This window comes from Aspergillus heteromorphus (assembly GCF_003184545.1).
Source record: "Aspergillus heteromorphus CBS 117.55 chromosome Unknown BO70scaffold_26, whole genome shotgun sequence".
In the NCBI taxonomy this organism is placed as follows: Eukaryota; Fungi; Ascomycota; class Eurotiomycetes; order Eurotiales; family Aspergillaceae; genus Aspergillus; species Aspergillus heteromorphus.
In genome coordinates, this window is record NW_020290431.1 from 326,738 (window position 1) to 343,664 (window position 16,927).

Genomic DNA, 16,927 nt, shown 5'->3' on the forward strand with positions numbered 1-16,927 from the left:
TGGACTGGTTTACGTAGAGTAAGTAAGTATTGGTATCGAGATGCGTATTGCGCCGTATGGAAGCGCGGAAAAGGATCCGACTGCGGTTTCCCCGCCTGGAATGCGACCCACTTGAATCACTGGGAGTCACTGGGTTTAATTGGCCCGATAGGATGACGGCCGAGAGCCGATCTGCTGCTGTACTTGCGTGTGACTGTTTTCTTTCTTACTCTCGTACTTATTTCTTTCTTCTGCCGTTGCTTTCGCTTCTGCTTTTGCTTCTGCTCTTCTCTCTTCAGCAGCAGGTCTATCGCCATGACCATGCTGGAGAACACGCCCCGGCTGCCTGTCCGGCAGCTGCTTATTCTGTGTATGTTATGTTCGATCTCTGTTGGATCGCGGATCGTGGATGTAGAACTGGAACTGACTGATGACCGTAACAGCAATATGTCGCTTCGCTGAGCCAGGTACACCTCCCTCTCTCCCGGAATCAATCGACCTCATTGTCTATATAGAGATTAACCACAAGAACCATAACTAGTGGTGCTCACTTCCGTGCTTCCCTACCTGGTATGCTTCATCTTCCCCCATCCCAATCCAATCTCAATCTGATTCTCAATCGCAATCTTTCTCGACTCCCTCTCTCCCTCTCCCTCTCCCTCTCCCAATCCCAAATATCTCCTCTCCCTCCCCCAAAAATGATAATACTAATAACAAGAAAAAGCCCGAAATGATCGAATCCCTCCACATCCCACCCGCCCTCGTCCCGAAATACGTCGGTCTCACCACCGCCATCACCTCCCTCTCGCAAGCCACCATGGCCATAACCTGGGGCTCCCTCTCCGACACCTACGGCCGCAAACCCATCATCCTCCTCGGCCTCTTCTTCACCATGTTTTTCTCGCTCGTCTTCGGCTTCTCCACCTCCCTGCCCATGCTGATCATCTCGCGCGGCTTTCTGGGCCTGATGAACGGCAACGTCGGCATCATCCGCACCATGGTCGCCGAGATGGTGCCCCAGAAGGAGCTCCAGCCCAGAGCGTTCAGCGTCATGCCGTTGGTGTGGACCGTGGGGAGTATCTTTGGGCCGGCGTTTGGGGGCGCGCTGGCCAAGCCGGTGGAGAAATTCGGGAGTGTGTTTGGGGGGGACGAGGGGCTTTGGGGGAGGTTTCCGTTTGCGTTGCCGAATGTATTGGCGGCGGGGTTTTTTGTGGTGGGGATTGCGACGGGGTGGTTGTTTTTGGAGGTTTGTATTTCTTCTTATTTCTTTTGTTGTGCTAATGGTCGAAATACACAGGAAACACTCGCCTCCAAAAAGAACCAGCGCGACCACGGCCTCGTCCTGGGCCGCGCACTCACATCCTGCGGACGACACCGAGACGAGAAGACACAGTCTCTGGGGCGCGACGACGAGAGAACCGCCCTGCTGCGCGACGCGCCCAAGACAGCCAAAAAGCCCGCCAAAAAGCCCAGCTGGGCGGACGTGTTCTCGCCCCAGTCGAAGCTCATCCTGCTCGCCTACTCGCTCATGTCGATGCACACGATGGCGTTCGATTCCCTGCTGCCGGTGTTTCTGCATACGCCGGTGCAGCAGATCGATGGCAATCCGGACGTGCGGCTGCCGTTTAAGTTTGTGGGGGGGTTTGGGGTTGGTGAGTACTTCCCATCCTTCTATCTAGATTATCACATGAGGTCATCTTCAAGAAATCCTAATAAGGATATAGACTCCCAAACAATCGGCACCTTCTACACCCTCATCGGCATCCTCGGAATGCTCATCCAGTTCCTCATCTTCCCCATCGCCGCGCACCGGCTCGGCATCCTGCCGTGCCTGAAGATCGTCGTCCTCATCTTCCCGCTCCTCTACCTGCTGACGCCCTTTACGGCCCTCGTGCCCTCTCCTTCCTTCCGCAACGTGACCATCTTCTTCCTCATGCTGGGCAAGCTGTCCGCCTCCATCTTCGGCTTCCCGTGCATCACCGTGCTGCTGACCAACTCGGCGACCAGCCTGGGGGTCTTGGGGACGTTGAACGGGGTGGGAACCAGTTTCAGTGCGATTGGGCGCGCGGTCGGGCCGGCGTTGACCGGACAGGCGTTTTCGTGGGGCTTGAGGGAGGGGTTCATTGTTGTGCCGTGGTGGTTGCTGGCGCTGTTTGGGGCGGTAAGTGCCGTGCCGGTGTTTTGTGTCGTAGAGGGGGATGGGTTTGATGGGGGTGCTGGTGATGATGAGGAGGAGGAAGTTGAGGTGGAGGAAGAGGTGGAGGAAGAGGAGAGAGGGAGGGGAAGGACGGGGTATGGAGCCGTGGCGTCGCGGTGAGTGAGTGAGCGAGCGGTAGAATTGTGGTAGATTTCTGGGGTGAGTGTTTTATAAAAGTGATTTGCATGCAGCGATTATGATACCATACCATAGTGCTATAGCTTACGAGACATGATCATTTGACTGGTACAATATAAATTAAATGATATACTAAGAGTTTATAGTATAGTCTTGTATAGTGTCGTCTAGTATAGTCTTGTATAGTTGTGATTGCTATTATCAAACTCTACAGCACGTTGACAACTACTACTCTACTACTACTACTACTACTACTACTACTAATTATACTACTACTAGTATAACCCACTAACCCAATCCGGACCGCACCTCCACCCCCGACCGACCAATCCGGACGTGCGCAATCGTCGCTCTCAACCGCGGATGTCATACCATAGTAGACTAGACTAGACTAGACTAGACTAGACTACTAACTACTCCGTACTACTCCGTAGTACTCCTCCGTATGCTGGGCCATTTAAGCTCGCCGTCTTCCTCCGACTTTACCTACTACACCTGTCTGTCTCTCCAGATAGTTAACTAATCGGGATAACACTGTACACCACAACGACAATCAAAATGGTCAGTCTATACATATAATCAACCTGTCCTATTTATCCTATCTCTCCTCCCCTCTCACCCAACACATCCCAACAAACACCAACACATCCCAATCCCCCCTCAACCACAAACCAACACACAAAAAATCAATAATAACAATAATAATAATAATAAAAACAGTCCACCACAACTTCAGCAACAGCAATAACCCTCTCCCTCCTGACCTCCCTCGGCGGCACAATCGGATACCTCCGCACGGGCTCCCTCCCATCCATCATCGCCGGCGTCTCCGTCGGCGCCCTCTACCTGCTCAGCTTCCTGCGTCTGCGCGCCGCCCAGCCCTACGGCGACGAGATCGGGCTCCTCGCGTCGCTCATCCTCGGCGGTTCGTCGATCCCCCGCGCCATCAAGACGAGGAAATTGGTCCCCGGGGTGTTGAGTCTGGTGGCGCTTTATGGGATTTTGGTTTTTGGGGGGGGGGTTTATCGTCGGGGGTAGGTTGGTAGGTTGGTAGGTTTGGGGGTGGATTATGAGGGGGGGGGGGGGGGATGAATCTAGGGTGGGAGGGGAGGGGGATGTTTATTTGATACGGGATACGGGGGTTGGTGGTGGGTTTAGTTACGGTAGGGAGGAGGGATCTGGGAGGGGTGTGTACCTATCAAATCTAACCTACCTAATCTACCTTAGGTATATTGTATGTATAGGGTATGAGGTATGGGTTTGGGTTTGGGGTTGGGTTTGGGTTTGGGTATGGGTATTGGTACCTATGTTATGGGTTAATGGATGTTCTTCTGCTTGTTATTCTGTTGTTGCTGTTGTTGTTGGGTTGGTTGGTGGTTGGTGGTTGGTGGTTGGTGGTTGGTGGTTGGTGGTTGTAGTGGTTGTAGTGGTAGTTGTAGTAGGTCCTACTGTGTTGGTGTATGTAGATAAGGAAAGTCATAGCAAGTGGGTTTAACAGATGTACTAATTATACCGAGTTGTACTGTTTTTACTGTACGCAGCACCTACACTGCAAATTCATTGAAAGGCCATGGATCCTACCTTGACTGACTTACATTATGTCCAGCCCAGATCCAGTCCAGATCCAGTCCACATTCACATCCAGTTCTACTCACGCAGGTGATGCCGTCTTCGTCGCCATCTCGCCTAGTCAATGTATTCAGGTATCCAGACGTGGGACTCACCAGTCTCTTCTCTTGTCTGTCTTCCACTTGAGTTCTCTCCGCTCAGCTCGCTCTCCGCCCTCAATTCTCTCAGCTCTGCTCGTAAGCCAAACCACAAACGTAGCCGCAAATAAGCCAAACAAACTTAGCTGCTTAGGTAGCTGCTTGGCTGCTCAACTGCCCGTCGCATCCACCACCGTATCCGTCTCCCGAATCGTCCCAACCACCGCCGCCGCCGGAACCTCTTCCAGCGCCGTCTCCCCTCGCCGATCGGGTTCGTATGCGTACCTTGCCAACCGTGCCATCTTCTCCTCCGGACTGGTCTCGTTGTCCGAATACACCAGCCGCCCCTGCTTCGACTTGTCCTTCTTCTTCTCCTCGCCCTTTGGCTTCTCGCCCGCGCCTGCCTCCGCCTGCTTCGCCGCCCCCGAGATCAGATCGTCCACCGACGCTGCGATCGGCGTCGCCTCCGTCGGCTGCTGCTGCTGCTGCTGCGGCGGCGGCGGCTGCTCGCCGTTCGCCGGCGGGGCATGGCCCATGTGCATCTGCTGCATCTGGTACGCGTTCACCGGAGGCGCCGGCATGGCGGGCCGTTGCGGCAGGTTCGGCGGCGTCGGCAGGCTGCCCGATCGCGGAGGGAACGCGCCCGTCGACTGCGGGGGGGTATGTGTTTGGGGTTGCTGGGGCGGGAAGGCCGGGGCCGTGGCGCCGTACGGCTGGCCGGGGGTGCTGCCCGCGAACGGCTGCGGCGAGTAGCCGGCGTTGTACTGCGGCGGCGCGCTGAACTGCTGCTGTGCGCCCGGTGAGAAGCTCGGGTACACGGGACTTGCCGTTTGGGGGTAGGGGGAGGCGGTGCCGTACGGCTGGGGTATGAGAACTGCGGGTTGGCGGCGAGCGGGGGAGTGGGTTGCGTCTGCTTCAGTTAGTCGACTGACATTCACAACACACCACCATTGCATCATGACATGATGAATGACTTACATATCCAGGGGTAGGAGTCTGGCCCGCGCCCACCGGGGTCGCCTCGCCACTGCTGCCACCCGCGAGAGCCTCCGCCTTCTTGGCCTTATGCTCAGCCAACCGCTTCTTCAGATCGGACACGCTCTCGAGCTTGGGTTTCTTCGCGGGCTGGCCGCCTGCCCCCGCTCCGGCGGGCGGGTTCCCGGTCTCGGCTTGTCGCTCGGCCTCGGCCTGCTGGAACTGCGTGAGGACGCGCTGGTTGTGGGTCTGGATGATGTCCTCGGGGACGCCCTCCATGCCGAAGATCTCGACGTCGAGGCTGGATCGGTTGGGCAGCGCATTGTCGACGGTCGATAGCTGCTCCTTGTGGACTTGGCTCATGTGCACCGAGAGGCCTGCGCGCGGTTAGACGCGTCGTGGGGTTGGGGATGCGTTGGGAAAATCGGACTCACCTCCAGCGGTGTTCAGCCGGCGCCCGCAGCGCTCGCACTTGAAGTGCTTCGCCTTCTGGTGCGAGATCAGGATCTTGAGGTCGTCGAAGTCGCGCTCGCAGTAGTAGCACCACGGCCGAGCCAGAAGCTCCTCCAGGGAAGGTCCGCGTCTCTTTTTGCCCATGGTTGTGGTGTGAAGGCGGTAAGATGATGAGGTGAAGGGGTTGGGATGAAGCTGAGGATTCGCGACGTGCCGAAGGCGGATGAGGTGAGCGGTCACGTGAGGTCAGGTGAGATGCGTCATCGCTGACACATCCCTCAGCTACCATTTAGTTACTTGATAATGATGATGACAGTAAATAACCTGACGAGCTATCACTCGCTAACATGACTTATAATACAACTTTTTCTTCCCCATATACAACAGTCCCGACCCATAAACAAAACCCCGGCGCCGGCGCTGAATAAACGCTAAAACAAAACAAGATAATACAGCCCCCCCCCTTCTGATGTACACCCCTTTTGGATCGATTAAAGTAAAGTAAAGAAAAAAAGCATCACGCAGGCCGAGCATGTCCCGGTCCAAGGCCCGGCGCCGGGGCCCCATAGGGGCTGTAGTAGTCTGGGTAGGGCGTGCGGTAGGGTTGCAGCGGCGGCGGTTGCAGCAGCCCATGGGGCCCCGGAAAGGTCACCGTCCGCGGGTCAATCGGCGCGTATGGGTTGAGCGAGGGCCGGGGGCAGCCATCGGGGCCAGTTGAGGATGCGCAGGGGGCCCGGGGGCGATCGAGGCCGGCATGGGAGCCGGGGCGAGGCCTGGGTTGGGCCTGGCCTCATACATGCCGCCATCCGACTTCTTTTTGATCTTCGGGGGCTTGGTGAGCTCACTGGACTTGCGCACCACCTCCGCCGCCCGGTCGGCCTCGATCTGTGCTTTGGACCGTTTGGGATTGCGCACCCGACCCTCCCGGTTGAATCGCGCCCAGTGATTGAGCATGGCCTCTGTCCGCTTCGGGTTCTTGGAGTTGGCGATTTTTTGCCGTCGTGCCACCTCCGCTAAATCCCCTTCTACCTCTGGTGACCCCCCGGTCTCGCTGGCGGTCGGCATGATTGTGCTGGGTGCTGGCTCGAGGGGCGCCAGCTGCGCGGGGGGCGGCCGCGCCTGCAAAGACCCGAGTCCCGGCGATGGAGATGCCCTGTGGGAAGCCTCCGCAGAGGCCCCCAGACGACTGCCGCCTCTCCCGCGGCCACGGCCACTCCCACGCCCGCGAGTCGCTGTTCGGGTGGGGGCAGGAGGCTCGTCGCCCTCGGTGCCAGGGCGACGGCCACGCGTCCGCCGTCTGGCAGCCTGCTCTTCGTTGTCGGTCACAACAGGAGTCTCGACCTCGGAACCGGACAGGGCTGCCTCTTTGTTGGCCGCCTCCATCTCCGCCGCCTTGCGCTTGCGGGTGGCCTTTCCGACGAACTCCTCGCGGGGTGGATTCTGGAACTTGGGGACGTACTCCTCGCCGAACTTTTTGACCGTGCGCCAGCCATCGGGGTTGGGGTGGTTGGGGCCGATCTTAGCGGACATTTTGCGGAATTGTGCAGGCGTGGGCTTGAATCCGCCCTGGGTGAACGGGTTCTGGTTGCCGACCTTGTCCTCTTTCGCCTCCCACTTGTAGCCGTAAAGCATCGCCTCCTTCTTGTCCTCAAACACCTGGGGTCGTTGTAACTTCCTCGGGTCACTGACCGGTTTGGCCGTGTGCCGGGTCGCGAGCTTATGCAACTTTTCGATAGCAAGGTACTCGTCCTGCCAGGCCTTCAAGGCGTAGGCGGTGTTTTCCGTAATAGCATAGAGCTCTTCGCTAGTGCGAAGCTCGGCATCCCGGAGCGGGCCCAGAAAGTCCTCCAGCGGCGAGATTTCGAGGAACTCGCCTTTGCTTGTCCGAGACTTCCGATAGGGCTCCGGTCGTTTACCAAATGCAGCGGCAACGCGCTTCTTCGCACGTTCCTCTTTCGCCTGGGCGCGTTCTTCCTTCGCCTTTTCGCGGTCCTCCTTCGCCTGTGCCTCGTGCTGAAGGACAACGGCCCAGGCTTCGTCAAGGGGGAGTGATCTGTCGAGGTAATCGGTGAAGTTCTTCATGTCGTGAATGTTCCACAGATTGTGGAGACGTTGGTCAAGCGAGACAGGATCCTGGTCGCGAGAAAACTCGTGAAGCTGGTTGGAAAGTGCGTCGGCATCAGGCCCATCCGCAGGCTCGTCGCCATTGAGCTCTTGCTCTTTCTCGTAACCAACAGTGACGCCATTTTCGGTGACTTCAGCTTCGATGTCGTCGTCTTCGACTTCGCTTCCGCCCGCCACGGCACTTTCTTCATCGGCCTGGTCATCGGCGTGAGACTCGTCATCAGCACCGTCATACATGGCGAACCTGGCAATGTGCGGATGCACAGTAGCGATGTGTTCTTTGAGAGCGTCATTTTTAGACTCAGAGCCATTGATTGACTCGAAATACTTTCCGCACCAGGTGCACTTGGACCGGTGGGTTACAGGGGAGGGCGATGGCGAGGCCTGAGTGGAGGTCGAGCGAGCATGTATAGGCTCGGAGAATTGTCGGCGTAGTGGAGAGTCCTGGCTGGCCATGTCGGAAGTATGGCTGTCCATTTCGGCCTCGATCTGAGGGACCGGCGCCATGACAAGAAGAATTAAAGTAGATGAGTAATTAGAAGATTAAAGTCGACAGAAGCCGAGAAGAAGATGTTGCTCCCCCTTGGAGAGCCAGCGTGGATCTGAATATAGTGTTAGCCAACTAAGTAAGTTCCGGCTGAAAAGTTCGCTTGCGGCGCCAAGACGCCAGAAGTAACTGCAGCGCAATCTTCTACAGCAGACCTCCCGAGGCGTAAGGAGGGAAAAAAGAAAACAAACACATGGCAGGGAGACATGAGGGGGCAAGTCAGGGGGGAATCGGGTTGCTCTCCTCTGACGAGGACGAGTGTTGCCAAAACGTGGCAGGCATGGCTTGACAGGCAACAAGTAGACGAACGAGACGTAGTATGGGCCAGGCAGGTGATATGTAACATACCTTGGAGAGAGAACACAGAACCAGTCTGTGGAGGTCGCAGACAGTATCCACGATGGAATTAGATCAGAAAAGGCCAGAACAAGAAGAGAAATGAAAATATCACTGCCACGGTCTGGAACGTTGGCAGGGATAGTAAGTCGTAGATCAGAAAAGGAAAAGTAGAGTCGAGCGGGTAAGCAGAAAAACTATGCCTCCGGAACCCGTCGCGGGAGATAATTGGGTGGAGCGGACGAAACAAAAGGAAGTATGATACAGGAACAGTGGGATTGAAGGGAATAAGATGATGCGTTGGGCAGGGCGCCCGAGTAGCAGATTGAAGCGAGACGCTGGAGCAGAAGTACGAAGATTGGGAATGGCAGATGAAGGTCGAAGGTCGAAGGTAGATGGTAGATGGTAGATAGATAGAAGGCGAGAGGGAGGGAGAGGAGAATGAAAGGGAGAAGACGGGGGGGGGGAAGGCCAGGAGTAACACCACCAGTTGAATAGCAACAATAGCAGCACCTAGCACTGAGGCCGAACAATAGGCAGGGCAATAGGGTAGACAGGATGTCGCGAATGCTTGGGGGGGGGGGGGGGGGAAGAAAAGACTTGAGTTTGTACAGCCAGCAGGTCACCTTCACAGTCGTCGACTTTGGATCTAGTAGTAAGTAGGAGGAAGAGCTGTAAGACTCCCATACTCGCTCCGTAAGAACCGTATGTGTTGTTACCTTTTTTTACTTCCGGCCCACTCTCTCGCCCAATGAGGGTCCCGTTCGGCCCGGAAAAGACTGGCCTCCGGATAGATCCCCGTCACGCTGGCGCCGTAGTACGCATCGGGCCAATCAGGCCGACCCCCAGCGCCGGCTGCAGGCGTCTGTTACCGGACGGTACGCCCGCGTACTTGTACTTGTCCTTGTATAGGTCGGCGCCATCAGAGCACGGATTCTTGTTTATTCTGAGCTCTTCCCCTGCGGAGGCTCGCCCCTGGAAAAGATAACCCCCCCCCCGGACTATGACTACTATGCTGGATTGTATCTCTCGCCAATCTCCAGTCTGAGGCACATCTGACACAAGTCTTATTATCCGAGGAGTCGTAGTCGGTTTCGAAGTATCCCCCCCCGAGGTAGTTACTTACTATGTACTTGTACCTGCCTGAATCATGGAATCATGGGGCTGTATTGTCACCCACATACGTGACATCATTAGGTATGGTACTGGTCGAGGTCTACAAAGTCCCAACTGCCTCACTCTAATCCCAAATAAAGGGCGACCAGGGTGCAATGGTCTGATGTCTGAATGCTCACGGAATGTTCCGGTAAGCAACATGATGATGCATGCTATAGTAAATCCGATGGCTGGGCAGGATCTAATTAGTTTGTCAGCCTGGGATTCACTCCAGCTCAGAGGGACTAGCTGCATAGTTGATGTGGTGAATGGCTATTATGTTATTGTGGCGGCAATAATACAGCCCGGCTGGTGTATCCGCAGGAAAGAAACCATGTCATGTCATCTGTGTCTCATCCTCATCGCATCTTCTTTAACTATGGCTGAATCATCTCCTCCCATTGTCACCAGCAATGTCTAAGATCTATACCCATTAAGTATATGTACCCCCAGGTACTCCGTATCAATGGTAGAAACCACTTCAAACAATGATTCAATGATTCATCTCCCCCACATCCAGCGCGACCAAAAACCGACTGACGCAATTATACGCCGCCACGGTGGTGGTAATCTCCACGACTTCCCTATCGCCGAAGTGGTCCCTGACCTCCTGAAAGAGATCCTCTGCCACCGTAACCGTCTTGGTCATAGCGTCCGTATACTTCAGCACCGCGCCCTCCACCGGACTGAGAATCCTCTGCTGCACACTGCGGGGGATATCCACGGCCGCGTCGCCCACGGCCTGCATCGCTTCCTCGCTGAGCCCGCTCTCTCGCAACAGTGGCGCGTGCTGCTCCCACTCGAAGAAGGCCCCGTTGAGCACCGCCACCCGGCAGATGATCAGCTCGCGGATCACCGCCGACAGGCTGGTTCGGGTCCGGATCGTGCCCAGGAATGAGTTCCAGCCCTCCGCTATGGGGAACGAGTGCAGGAGGGCGAGATCGAGGGGGAGGAGGGCCCCGGGGGCTCGTCGCGCCTGGACGCTCGCCAGGATGGAGGCTTCCTCCGGGGTGTCTGTTGGTGGGGGGTTGGGGACGTAGGGGATACGCATTGTGGTGGTGATGCGATGCTTGAGATGTGTCAGGTTGATGTGGCACGAGATGTTTGTATATGTAGGATATAACTCGGAACTTACGATTTGAATAAATACGGTGGAATATCCATGTACTCTGCAGTTAGTTTCAATCTCGGTCCCCCCCGGGAGCTGACGATGACTACTATTTAAGGGATCGCGGGAAAGACCAGGCGGGGTGTTGCTCTTGACAGACTAAGCTGTCTACAGACCTCGGTCAGCCATGTTGCATTCTTGCTCGTGTTTGCTGCCAGTGGGATGCGTCCTTGACCAGTTGCGCTCGGCGGGGCTTGTCTGTCTGGCTGCAATCTGCATGCTATCGCGGCCCCTAAGGCCTGGGCCCCTAGTGCTTATGCAGGGAGAACGGAACCGTGTAGAACGTTATATAACAACTGATCTGATTGTCTCCGATGGCGCGGGTGCGTTTCCCGCCCATTCGTATACAACAAATGTTGTCTTAAGTTCTTAATGTCTGTGTTATAGTCCTAAATGAGCCGGTCCGGGTATCCTCCTCCCCCCCCCTTCTTTTTCTCTCTCTTTTCTTTTCTGTCATCACCTTCGTCGGTTTGGCTCAATAAAGTCGTATTAATACTCATTGAGATATAAGCTAAGCTAAGAGAATACTGCCTGGAACGATGTAATCAACCTTCGACTGCAAACACCATGATATGACCGATCATCCCCTTCTCGTGTTGGCGCTACACACGGAAGGAGGGGGGGGGAATGCTAGAGACGATTCTCTTTTTCCGCGAAGTTGAACCGTAAAATGCATACAACAGACCGCTCACATGCTCCCCATTCTAGTCACTCTCAAGCTCACTCCTCTCAGCTTGTAAAAAGGCGACGTAAGCCCCAAGCAAAGCAAGATACTCCGGGTCCACCAAAAAGTTATCCGGGTAATCACACTCCTTGAGGCATCTCACAAATCTTCGAAACGCAGTCTCGAATAAAATTGATGGCGTTCTGTGGGGCTTCGCGACGACCGTGGCGTGACTATTCAGGACTCGGATGGTTGGTGCGTAGCCTGATGAATGTCAGTTCATATAAGGTATTATCATTCTGGACGCACGGCATCTTACGAATTCTCCGTGCCAAACTAGGATGCACGCCGTAGAGTGACTCAAACACATCGAAATCCTGCCGACCACCAGGTCCGGGGTGATATAGAGTAGCATCGAATTGGAAATCGCCTCCAACATCATAGTTGTTTTCGTCGTAGGGGAACTCGTCGTCTGTGGCAGTCGTTTCATCGGATTCATCCCCTTGATCGACAGGTGTGGGCCTTTTTCTAGAACTGCGGTCATAACTAATGTCTTCAGGTCTTTTAGACGATGCCTCTAGGGCATCAAGTCGAAGTGCCATGTCTTCTAGGTTATTCACCACGGCATCAAGTCTAGCCTCATGTTGCTCGGGAAAGGTCATCGTGTGGCTGTGCTGCAACACTTGACAGACTGGACTCTCTGTGTTGGAGATGGTATTCTCTCTCAAACTTCCTCGCTAGTCAGCAGCGGTGGTGGTGTATGCGCTTTTGGTGGATGGTATTGATGGTTGGTTAGCGTCGTCTCACTGTCTGCTGGTCTGAAGTATCTCCGGCGTTTGTTGGTACATTCCTGTTGAGAAGAAGACGGAGGTAGTGTGACTCTGAGCTCATGATTCCGTATGATGATGTCAGGAGTGCATGGCATATGATGTGCAAGGGCTGTAGATTGTCATTGGTAGTGGTTGCCTATGCTGGATCTGGGTCCAAATAGAGCTTAGCTCACCATGACAATGAAGTCGGCCACTCAAATTGCAGTATGAGGACATGTTTTAAGGTCAGGACACAGAGGTCGTAGTAAGTATGTCGTAGTAGGTAGGTCGAAATAAGGATGTCATACATAGTCAACAGTCATTTCTCATTATCCAGAGATTCAACAGGGGATACACGCGTGGTTAGATAGGATATCCCACTATACCAGACCTACTAAGACCCAGAATCAAAAGCCATATTGTAAAGATGAGTGGAATAAGGGATCATCAGTAAGAAAGCCAGTCAGATAAGTAGAGAAGGGTAAAGTATACTTCAGTCCTCCCACGCGCTAACGCGTCTTGGCGCAGGTCATCCGGCTCCACCGCCCAAACATCTCCCCCGAGCTCCTCCTCCATCTCCATCTCCATCTCCATCTACTCCATCCCACCCATACACGTACACCACAAGAGAACCACACCACACTCGCCACGCCATGCGCCCCAAAACCTCCAAACCCACCAGCGATGAGCTGCTCGCTCAATTTGACCACCTGGACGTCGACGATGCCGCCGACCAGCAGGCTAAGACCACCCCCAAGCCCACCGCCGCACAGTCCGAGCAAGATATCCTCGCGGAGCTGGACAACCTAACCGCTCAGCGCCCAAGCAGCGGCCCCGGCACCCCGCGGGTATCTACGAACGAAGCCCGACCCACGATCAAGTCGCCCAAGCCGGCCGCGACCCCTCCGGCCGGTCGCTCCAGCGAGGAGAAACAAGCGCCCCGTAAGTCGGGGGAAAGCACCCGGGCGGCTTTCACGGAGAAGGCAGATACACAGAAGGCGGAGCCTGAGAAGTCAGCGGCCCAGGAGGCAGCTGCGGCCAGCAGTGGTGGAGGATGGTGGGGTGGGATCTTCGCAACCGCCAGCGCGGCCATGAAGCAGGCCGAGGCGGCAGTGAAGGAGATCCAGCAGAACGAAGAGGCTCAGAAATGGGCTCAGCAGATCCAGGGAAATGTAGGAGCGCTGAAAGATTTCGGTAGATATCCCCCCCCCCCCTCCTCCCGAATGAACCCCGCCTTTCGCATGTGCTGACGAGGCCCAGGTGGGGAGCTGCGCAACATGGCTCTTCCTACATTCACCAATATCATCCACACGCTCGCCCCTCCCATCTCTTCCCACGAACGGCTTCAGATCCATGTGACACACGACCTCTCCGGATACCCTAGCATCGATCCGCTGGTATATGCGGTCTTCTCGCGGGTGATGGCCCAGGTGGAAGGCGGGGATCTCCTCGTCATCCAGCGGGGCCAGGAGTCCGCCCCGAAGCGAAGCCTCGACATCGGCGGGGTCCAGTTCTCTGGCCCAGGCTGGCACGACGGCCCCTGGTGGCGGACCGTCACACCCGGAACCTCTCGCAGCATTTCGGCCGTCCGGGGCACGGTCGAGGCGACCAAGCTCGCGCGGGCAAGTGCCGAGGCGTACGCGACCGAGTATTTCTCCGCCAAGGGCGGCGTGGAGGAGGCAGCGCGCCAGGCCACCCAGAACCTGAGCGAAACCAACCCCGTGCGCAGCAGCGACATCTTCCTGGCCATCCAGGCCATCAGCCAGACGACCTCGACCGAGCTCTTCCAGGCGGGTCCCACGACCGACCCGGCCACCCCAGCCGGCGTCGTGGACGTACCCGAAGTCACCGAGGACGAGGTCGTGTTCGCCCTGTATCTGCATGACCCCATCCACGGCATTGCCTTCCACGCGCTCTCCCAGGCCATCCCCCAGAAGTGGATCGACTGGCTCGAGACCCCGGCCATCCCCATCGAAGACCCCGAGGCCGACGACGCCAGCGTGCCCCGTACGACCGTCCCCGAGGAGATCGCCGACATCATCGAGAGCGGCGGCGTGGATCCGCGGGAATGGGCGGCCGAGTGGATCGAGGAGTGTCTGTCGCTGTCGGCGGGGCTGGTCGCACAGCGCTACGTGGCGCGGAGAATGGGCGTCGGCGAGGGAGGGCCCGGCAAGGGTAAGATGCGTGCGGAGCAGGCATCCGTCGTGGACAGTGGAGCGGGCGAGGCGGCGCGAGCGCTGTGATGCTTTCTTTGAATGTTACTTGCATGATCTCATGATACTCGGCTTTTCTTTTGCCTTCCCAACAACCAACCCACTTTATGTCCCTTGCTATTCATCCATCCATTCTCATCCTTAACCTTAACGTCTGCATTTGCTGTTGCTGTTGTTGTTGTTGTTGTTGTATTGAGCCACGACAGCTAGTAGATTGGTAGTCATACCGTATTCATCGCGCCAGACAGCGCATAATATACATACAGTTACCCAATTTATACTTATACATGTACATTCTGAAAACACAAAGGGGGTTTTTTTTTTTTAAAAAAAAAAAAAAAAAAAAAAAAAAAAAAGAAGAAAGAAAGAAAGAATATCATAAATTCAGGGCCTCAAGATCGAAGCCCAAGCAAACGAAATCGTTGCGGGTATCTATGTAGGTAGTAAGTAGTAGGTGTAGGTGTAGGTATAGGTAGGTGTAGGTGTAGGTATAGGTAGGTGTAGCAGGGACGTAGTCTATCATGAGTATACGTTCATCCATCCATCCATCCATCCGTAGTGTCAATGCAGCATGTTCCAGGATATAAACATGCAATGCAAGGCATCATTTCACGCATCCAGAACCAACGGCCCTTCCAGGCCCGGGACGTGCCAGAAATTGGCGCGGAGGGCAGTGACACTAAGAATATAGTTAGTACAGTCCAATAACAGCAGGAATGTGACTCGGGGGTGGATCTCAATATCAAGGATGAAAAAAAAAAAAAAAAGGAATGAAATGGAAAGGGAAGAATGAAGAAAGGAAGAAAGGAAGGAAGGAAAGAAGGGGGGAAACAAACCTGGTACTCCCATTCAAGACGGTATGCGCATCGGTGCCCTCCTCACTGGCCTGCAACGCCTTTTTCATATCGGAGAGTTCAGCGCCCCAGGCGAATTCGCGCTGTCTGTAGTAGCTGCCTGCAGCAGCAGATGCAGCACTGGCAGTCTTGCCCTTCACCTTGGCCCCATCCCCATTAAGCTCCCTATTCCCCTCCTCCTCCTCCTCCTCCTCCTCCTCCCCACCAACCCCATTTGCATCCGCATTCCCACTCCCACTCGCACTCCCCAGCACCGCCCCCCCATCCTCCCCACCCCTCTTCCCAACCTCAGCATACAAACACCCCCTGGACCAATAATACGGCAACGTTCTCGTCCACAGCACCGGCCTCTCCTCGACATCAATCCGCATCGGCACATTCACATTATACAGCTCGACGCGGTCATCCCAATTGGCAATCAGATGATCGACGACCCGCACGGCCAATCTCGCCGCCGCGTGGATGATATCGAGCGGCTGCTCGTCCTTGCTGCCGAAGGAGATGGCGATGCCGCGTTTCCCGCACGTCGCGGCCTCGAGCGCCCCGCCCACGGTCCCCGACGACAGGTTGTAGATTGTGCTGGCGTTGCGGCCGTGGTTGGGCCCGCTGATCACGAGGTCGATTGGGGGTCGGTCCGTGAAGAGGTTGTGGAGGCCTAGTTGGACGCAGCTGGCGGGGGTGCCGTTGGTTAGGATGACCCAGTCTGAGTCGGTGGCATTGTTGTCGGTGGAGGGGGTGAGGGTGGAAGGGGAGGAGGCCCAGGTGCCGTCGTTCAGGAAGGCGGAGGGCGGCACGTAGGTGGCTTTCAGCGAAGCCTCGATCAGATGCGCCTTGCCGATCCACGAGCGCGACGCCGACGGGATGGCCACCGAGATGCGGTGGCCCGCGGCTTCCAGCGCGGCCACTAATGGTTGGATGTACGGCGACAGGCGACTGGACGGGGGGCCGTCGTCGTTGACCACCTAGTAGATATCTAGTGAGTATGGCGTGGGGGAAAGGAAAGAAAAGGAAAGAAGAAAATATACCAATATATGCATGGTCCAAGTGTGATATTCGTCTAAAGTAAGTATTGAATCGGTAGAGTACTATAACCACAGTGTATATAGTATGATAGATAGATCAATAGATAGTAGTGTGTAGTGTATGCGGATCTTCTCGGGATATATTTCTTCTGTCACTGTCACTCCAGCAGCCCTCAGAATCGAGCAAATTATCGTATTTATAGGCTCCGTCGCGATGGGTAATGGTTGAGCCCGGCCAGCCCATTTCGATCACCGTTTACCCCGACCCCGAAGAGAAACCGGGGAGAAACTGGCCTCCATCTCCAAATCGGTCACGGTGAAGCTGTTGCGCTGCGGGGGGGAAAAGGGCTTGTAGACGTCACGATGTGTATCATGGTTTGGTTATGACGGATTACAGACCCTGTATGTTACAGCTTATCCGGTGTGTAAGAGGGTGTCAGTATGGTAAGGGTACGGTACGGTATAGTACCGAACATGCAGAACCCGCGGCCCTCTCCGAAAAGAGGCTGCGGTGAACCACCAACCCGCTTGTTCTCGTGGGGAAAGGAAGAGTGAAGAATCTGGCCACCCACACATGGCGCATTTCC

The 16,927-nt window shown here is 55.7% G+C and overlaps 8 protein-coding genes across 8 annotated transcripts; 3 read left to right on the forward strand and 5 right to left on the reverse strand.

The window, feature by feature from the left end:
- Nucleotides 1-300: 300 nt before the first annotated feature.
- Nucleotides 301-2,296, forward strand: BO70DRAFT_297931 (MFS transporter; the record flags this gene model as incomplete). Its single annotated transcript, XM_025539586.1, has 6 exons — nt 301-349; nt 423-446; nt 521-549; nt 704-1,225; nt 1,277-1,627; nt 1,697-2,296. 6 exons carry the CDS (start codon nt 301-303, stop codon nt 2,294-2,296), a joined length of 1,575 nt encoding a protein of 524 aa, XP_025396461.1.
- Nucleotides 2,297-2,782: 486 nt separating this feature from the next.
- Nucleotides 2,783-3,352, forward strand: BO70DRAFT_414088 (TMEM14 family protein; the record flags this gene model as incomplete). The annotated part of the gene is made up of 2 exons (XM_025547345.1): nt 2,783-2,875; nt 3,035-3,352. Exons 1-2 carry the CDS (start codon nt 2,873-2,875, stop codon nt 3,350-3,352), a joined length of 321 nt encoding a protein of 106 aa, XP_025396462.1. The 5' UTR covers nt 2,783-2,872.
- Nucleotides 3,353-4,190: 838 nt separating this feature from the next.
- On the reverse strand, nt 4,191-5,592 carry BO70DRAFT_399241 (putative C2H2 finger domain protein; the record flags this gene model as incomplete). Its single annotated transcript, XM_025546851.1, has 3 exons — nt 4,191-4,930; nt 4,995-5,372; nt 5,430-5,592. The coding sequence occupies 3 exons, from the start codon at nt 5,590-5,592 to the stop codon at nt 4,191-4,193; spliced, it is 1,281 nt and encodes a 426-aa protein (XP_025396463.1).
- Nucleotides 5,593-5,764: 172 nt separating this feature from the next.
- On the reverse strand, nt 5,765-8,183 carry BO70DRAFT_117062 (uncharacterized protein). The gene has a single exon (XM_025537922.1). The coding sequence runs from the start codon at nt 8,077-8,079 to the stop codon at nt 6,097-6,099; it is 1,983 nt and encodes a 660-aa protein (XP_025396464.1). The 5' UTR covers nt 8,080-8,183; the 3' UTR covers nt 5,765-6,096.
- Nucleotides 8,184-9,883: 1,700 nt separating this feature from the next.
- BO70DRAFT_364889 (carboxymuconolactone decarboxylase family protein) lies at nt 9,884-10,783 on the reverse strand. Its single transcript, XM_025543925.1, has one exon. The coding sequence runs from the start codon at nt 10,659-10,661 to the stop codon at nt 10,104-10,106; it is 558 nt and encodes a 185-aa protein (XP_025396465.1). The 5' UTR covers nt 10,662-10,783; the 3' UTR covers nt 9,884-10,103.
- A 699-nt stretch (nt 10,784-11,482) lies between these two features.
- BO70DRAFT_399244 (uncharacterized protein) lies at nt 11,483-12,104 on the reverse strand (the record flags this gene model as incomplete). The annotated part of the gene is made up of 2 exons (XM_025546852.1): nt 11,483-11,706; nt 11,762-12,104. 2 exons carry the CDS (start codon nt 12,102-12,104, stop codon nt 11,483-11,485), a joined length of 567 nt encoding a protein of 188 aa, XP_025396466.1.
- A 740-nt stretch (nt 12,105-12,844) lies between these two features.
- On the forward strand, nt 12,845-14,741 carry BO70DRAFT_381889 (DUF5427 domain-containing protein MTC1). Its single transcript, XM_025545503.1, has 2 exons — nt 12,845-13,445; nt 13,512-14,741. The coding sequence occupies exons 1-2, from the start codon at nt 12,905-12,907 to the stop codon at nt 14,492-14,494; spliced, it is 1,524 nt and encodes a 507-aa protein (XP_025396467.1). The 5' UTR covers nt 12,845-12,904; the 3' UTR covers nt 14,495-14,741.
- A 332-nt stretch (nt 14,742-15,073) lies between these two features.
- Nucleotides 15,074-16,355, reverse strand: BO70DRAFT_373437 (5'/3'-nucleotidase SurE; the record flags this gene model as incomplete). The annotated part of the gene is made up of 3 exons (XM_025544912.1): nt 15,074-15,143; nt 15,301-16,280; nt 16,344-16,355. 3 exons carry the CDS (start codon nt 16,353-16,355, stop codon nt 15,074-15,076), a joined length of 1,062 nt encoding a protein of 353 aa, XP_025396468.1.
- Between the last annotated feature and the right edge of the window lie 572 nt (nt 16,356-16,927).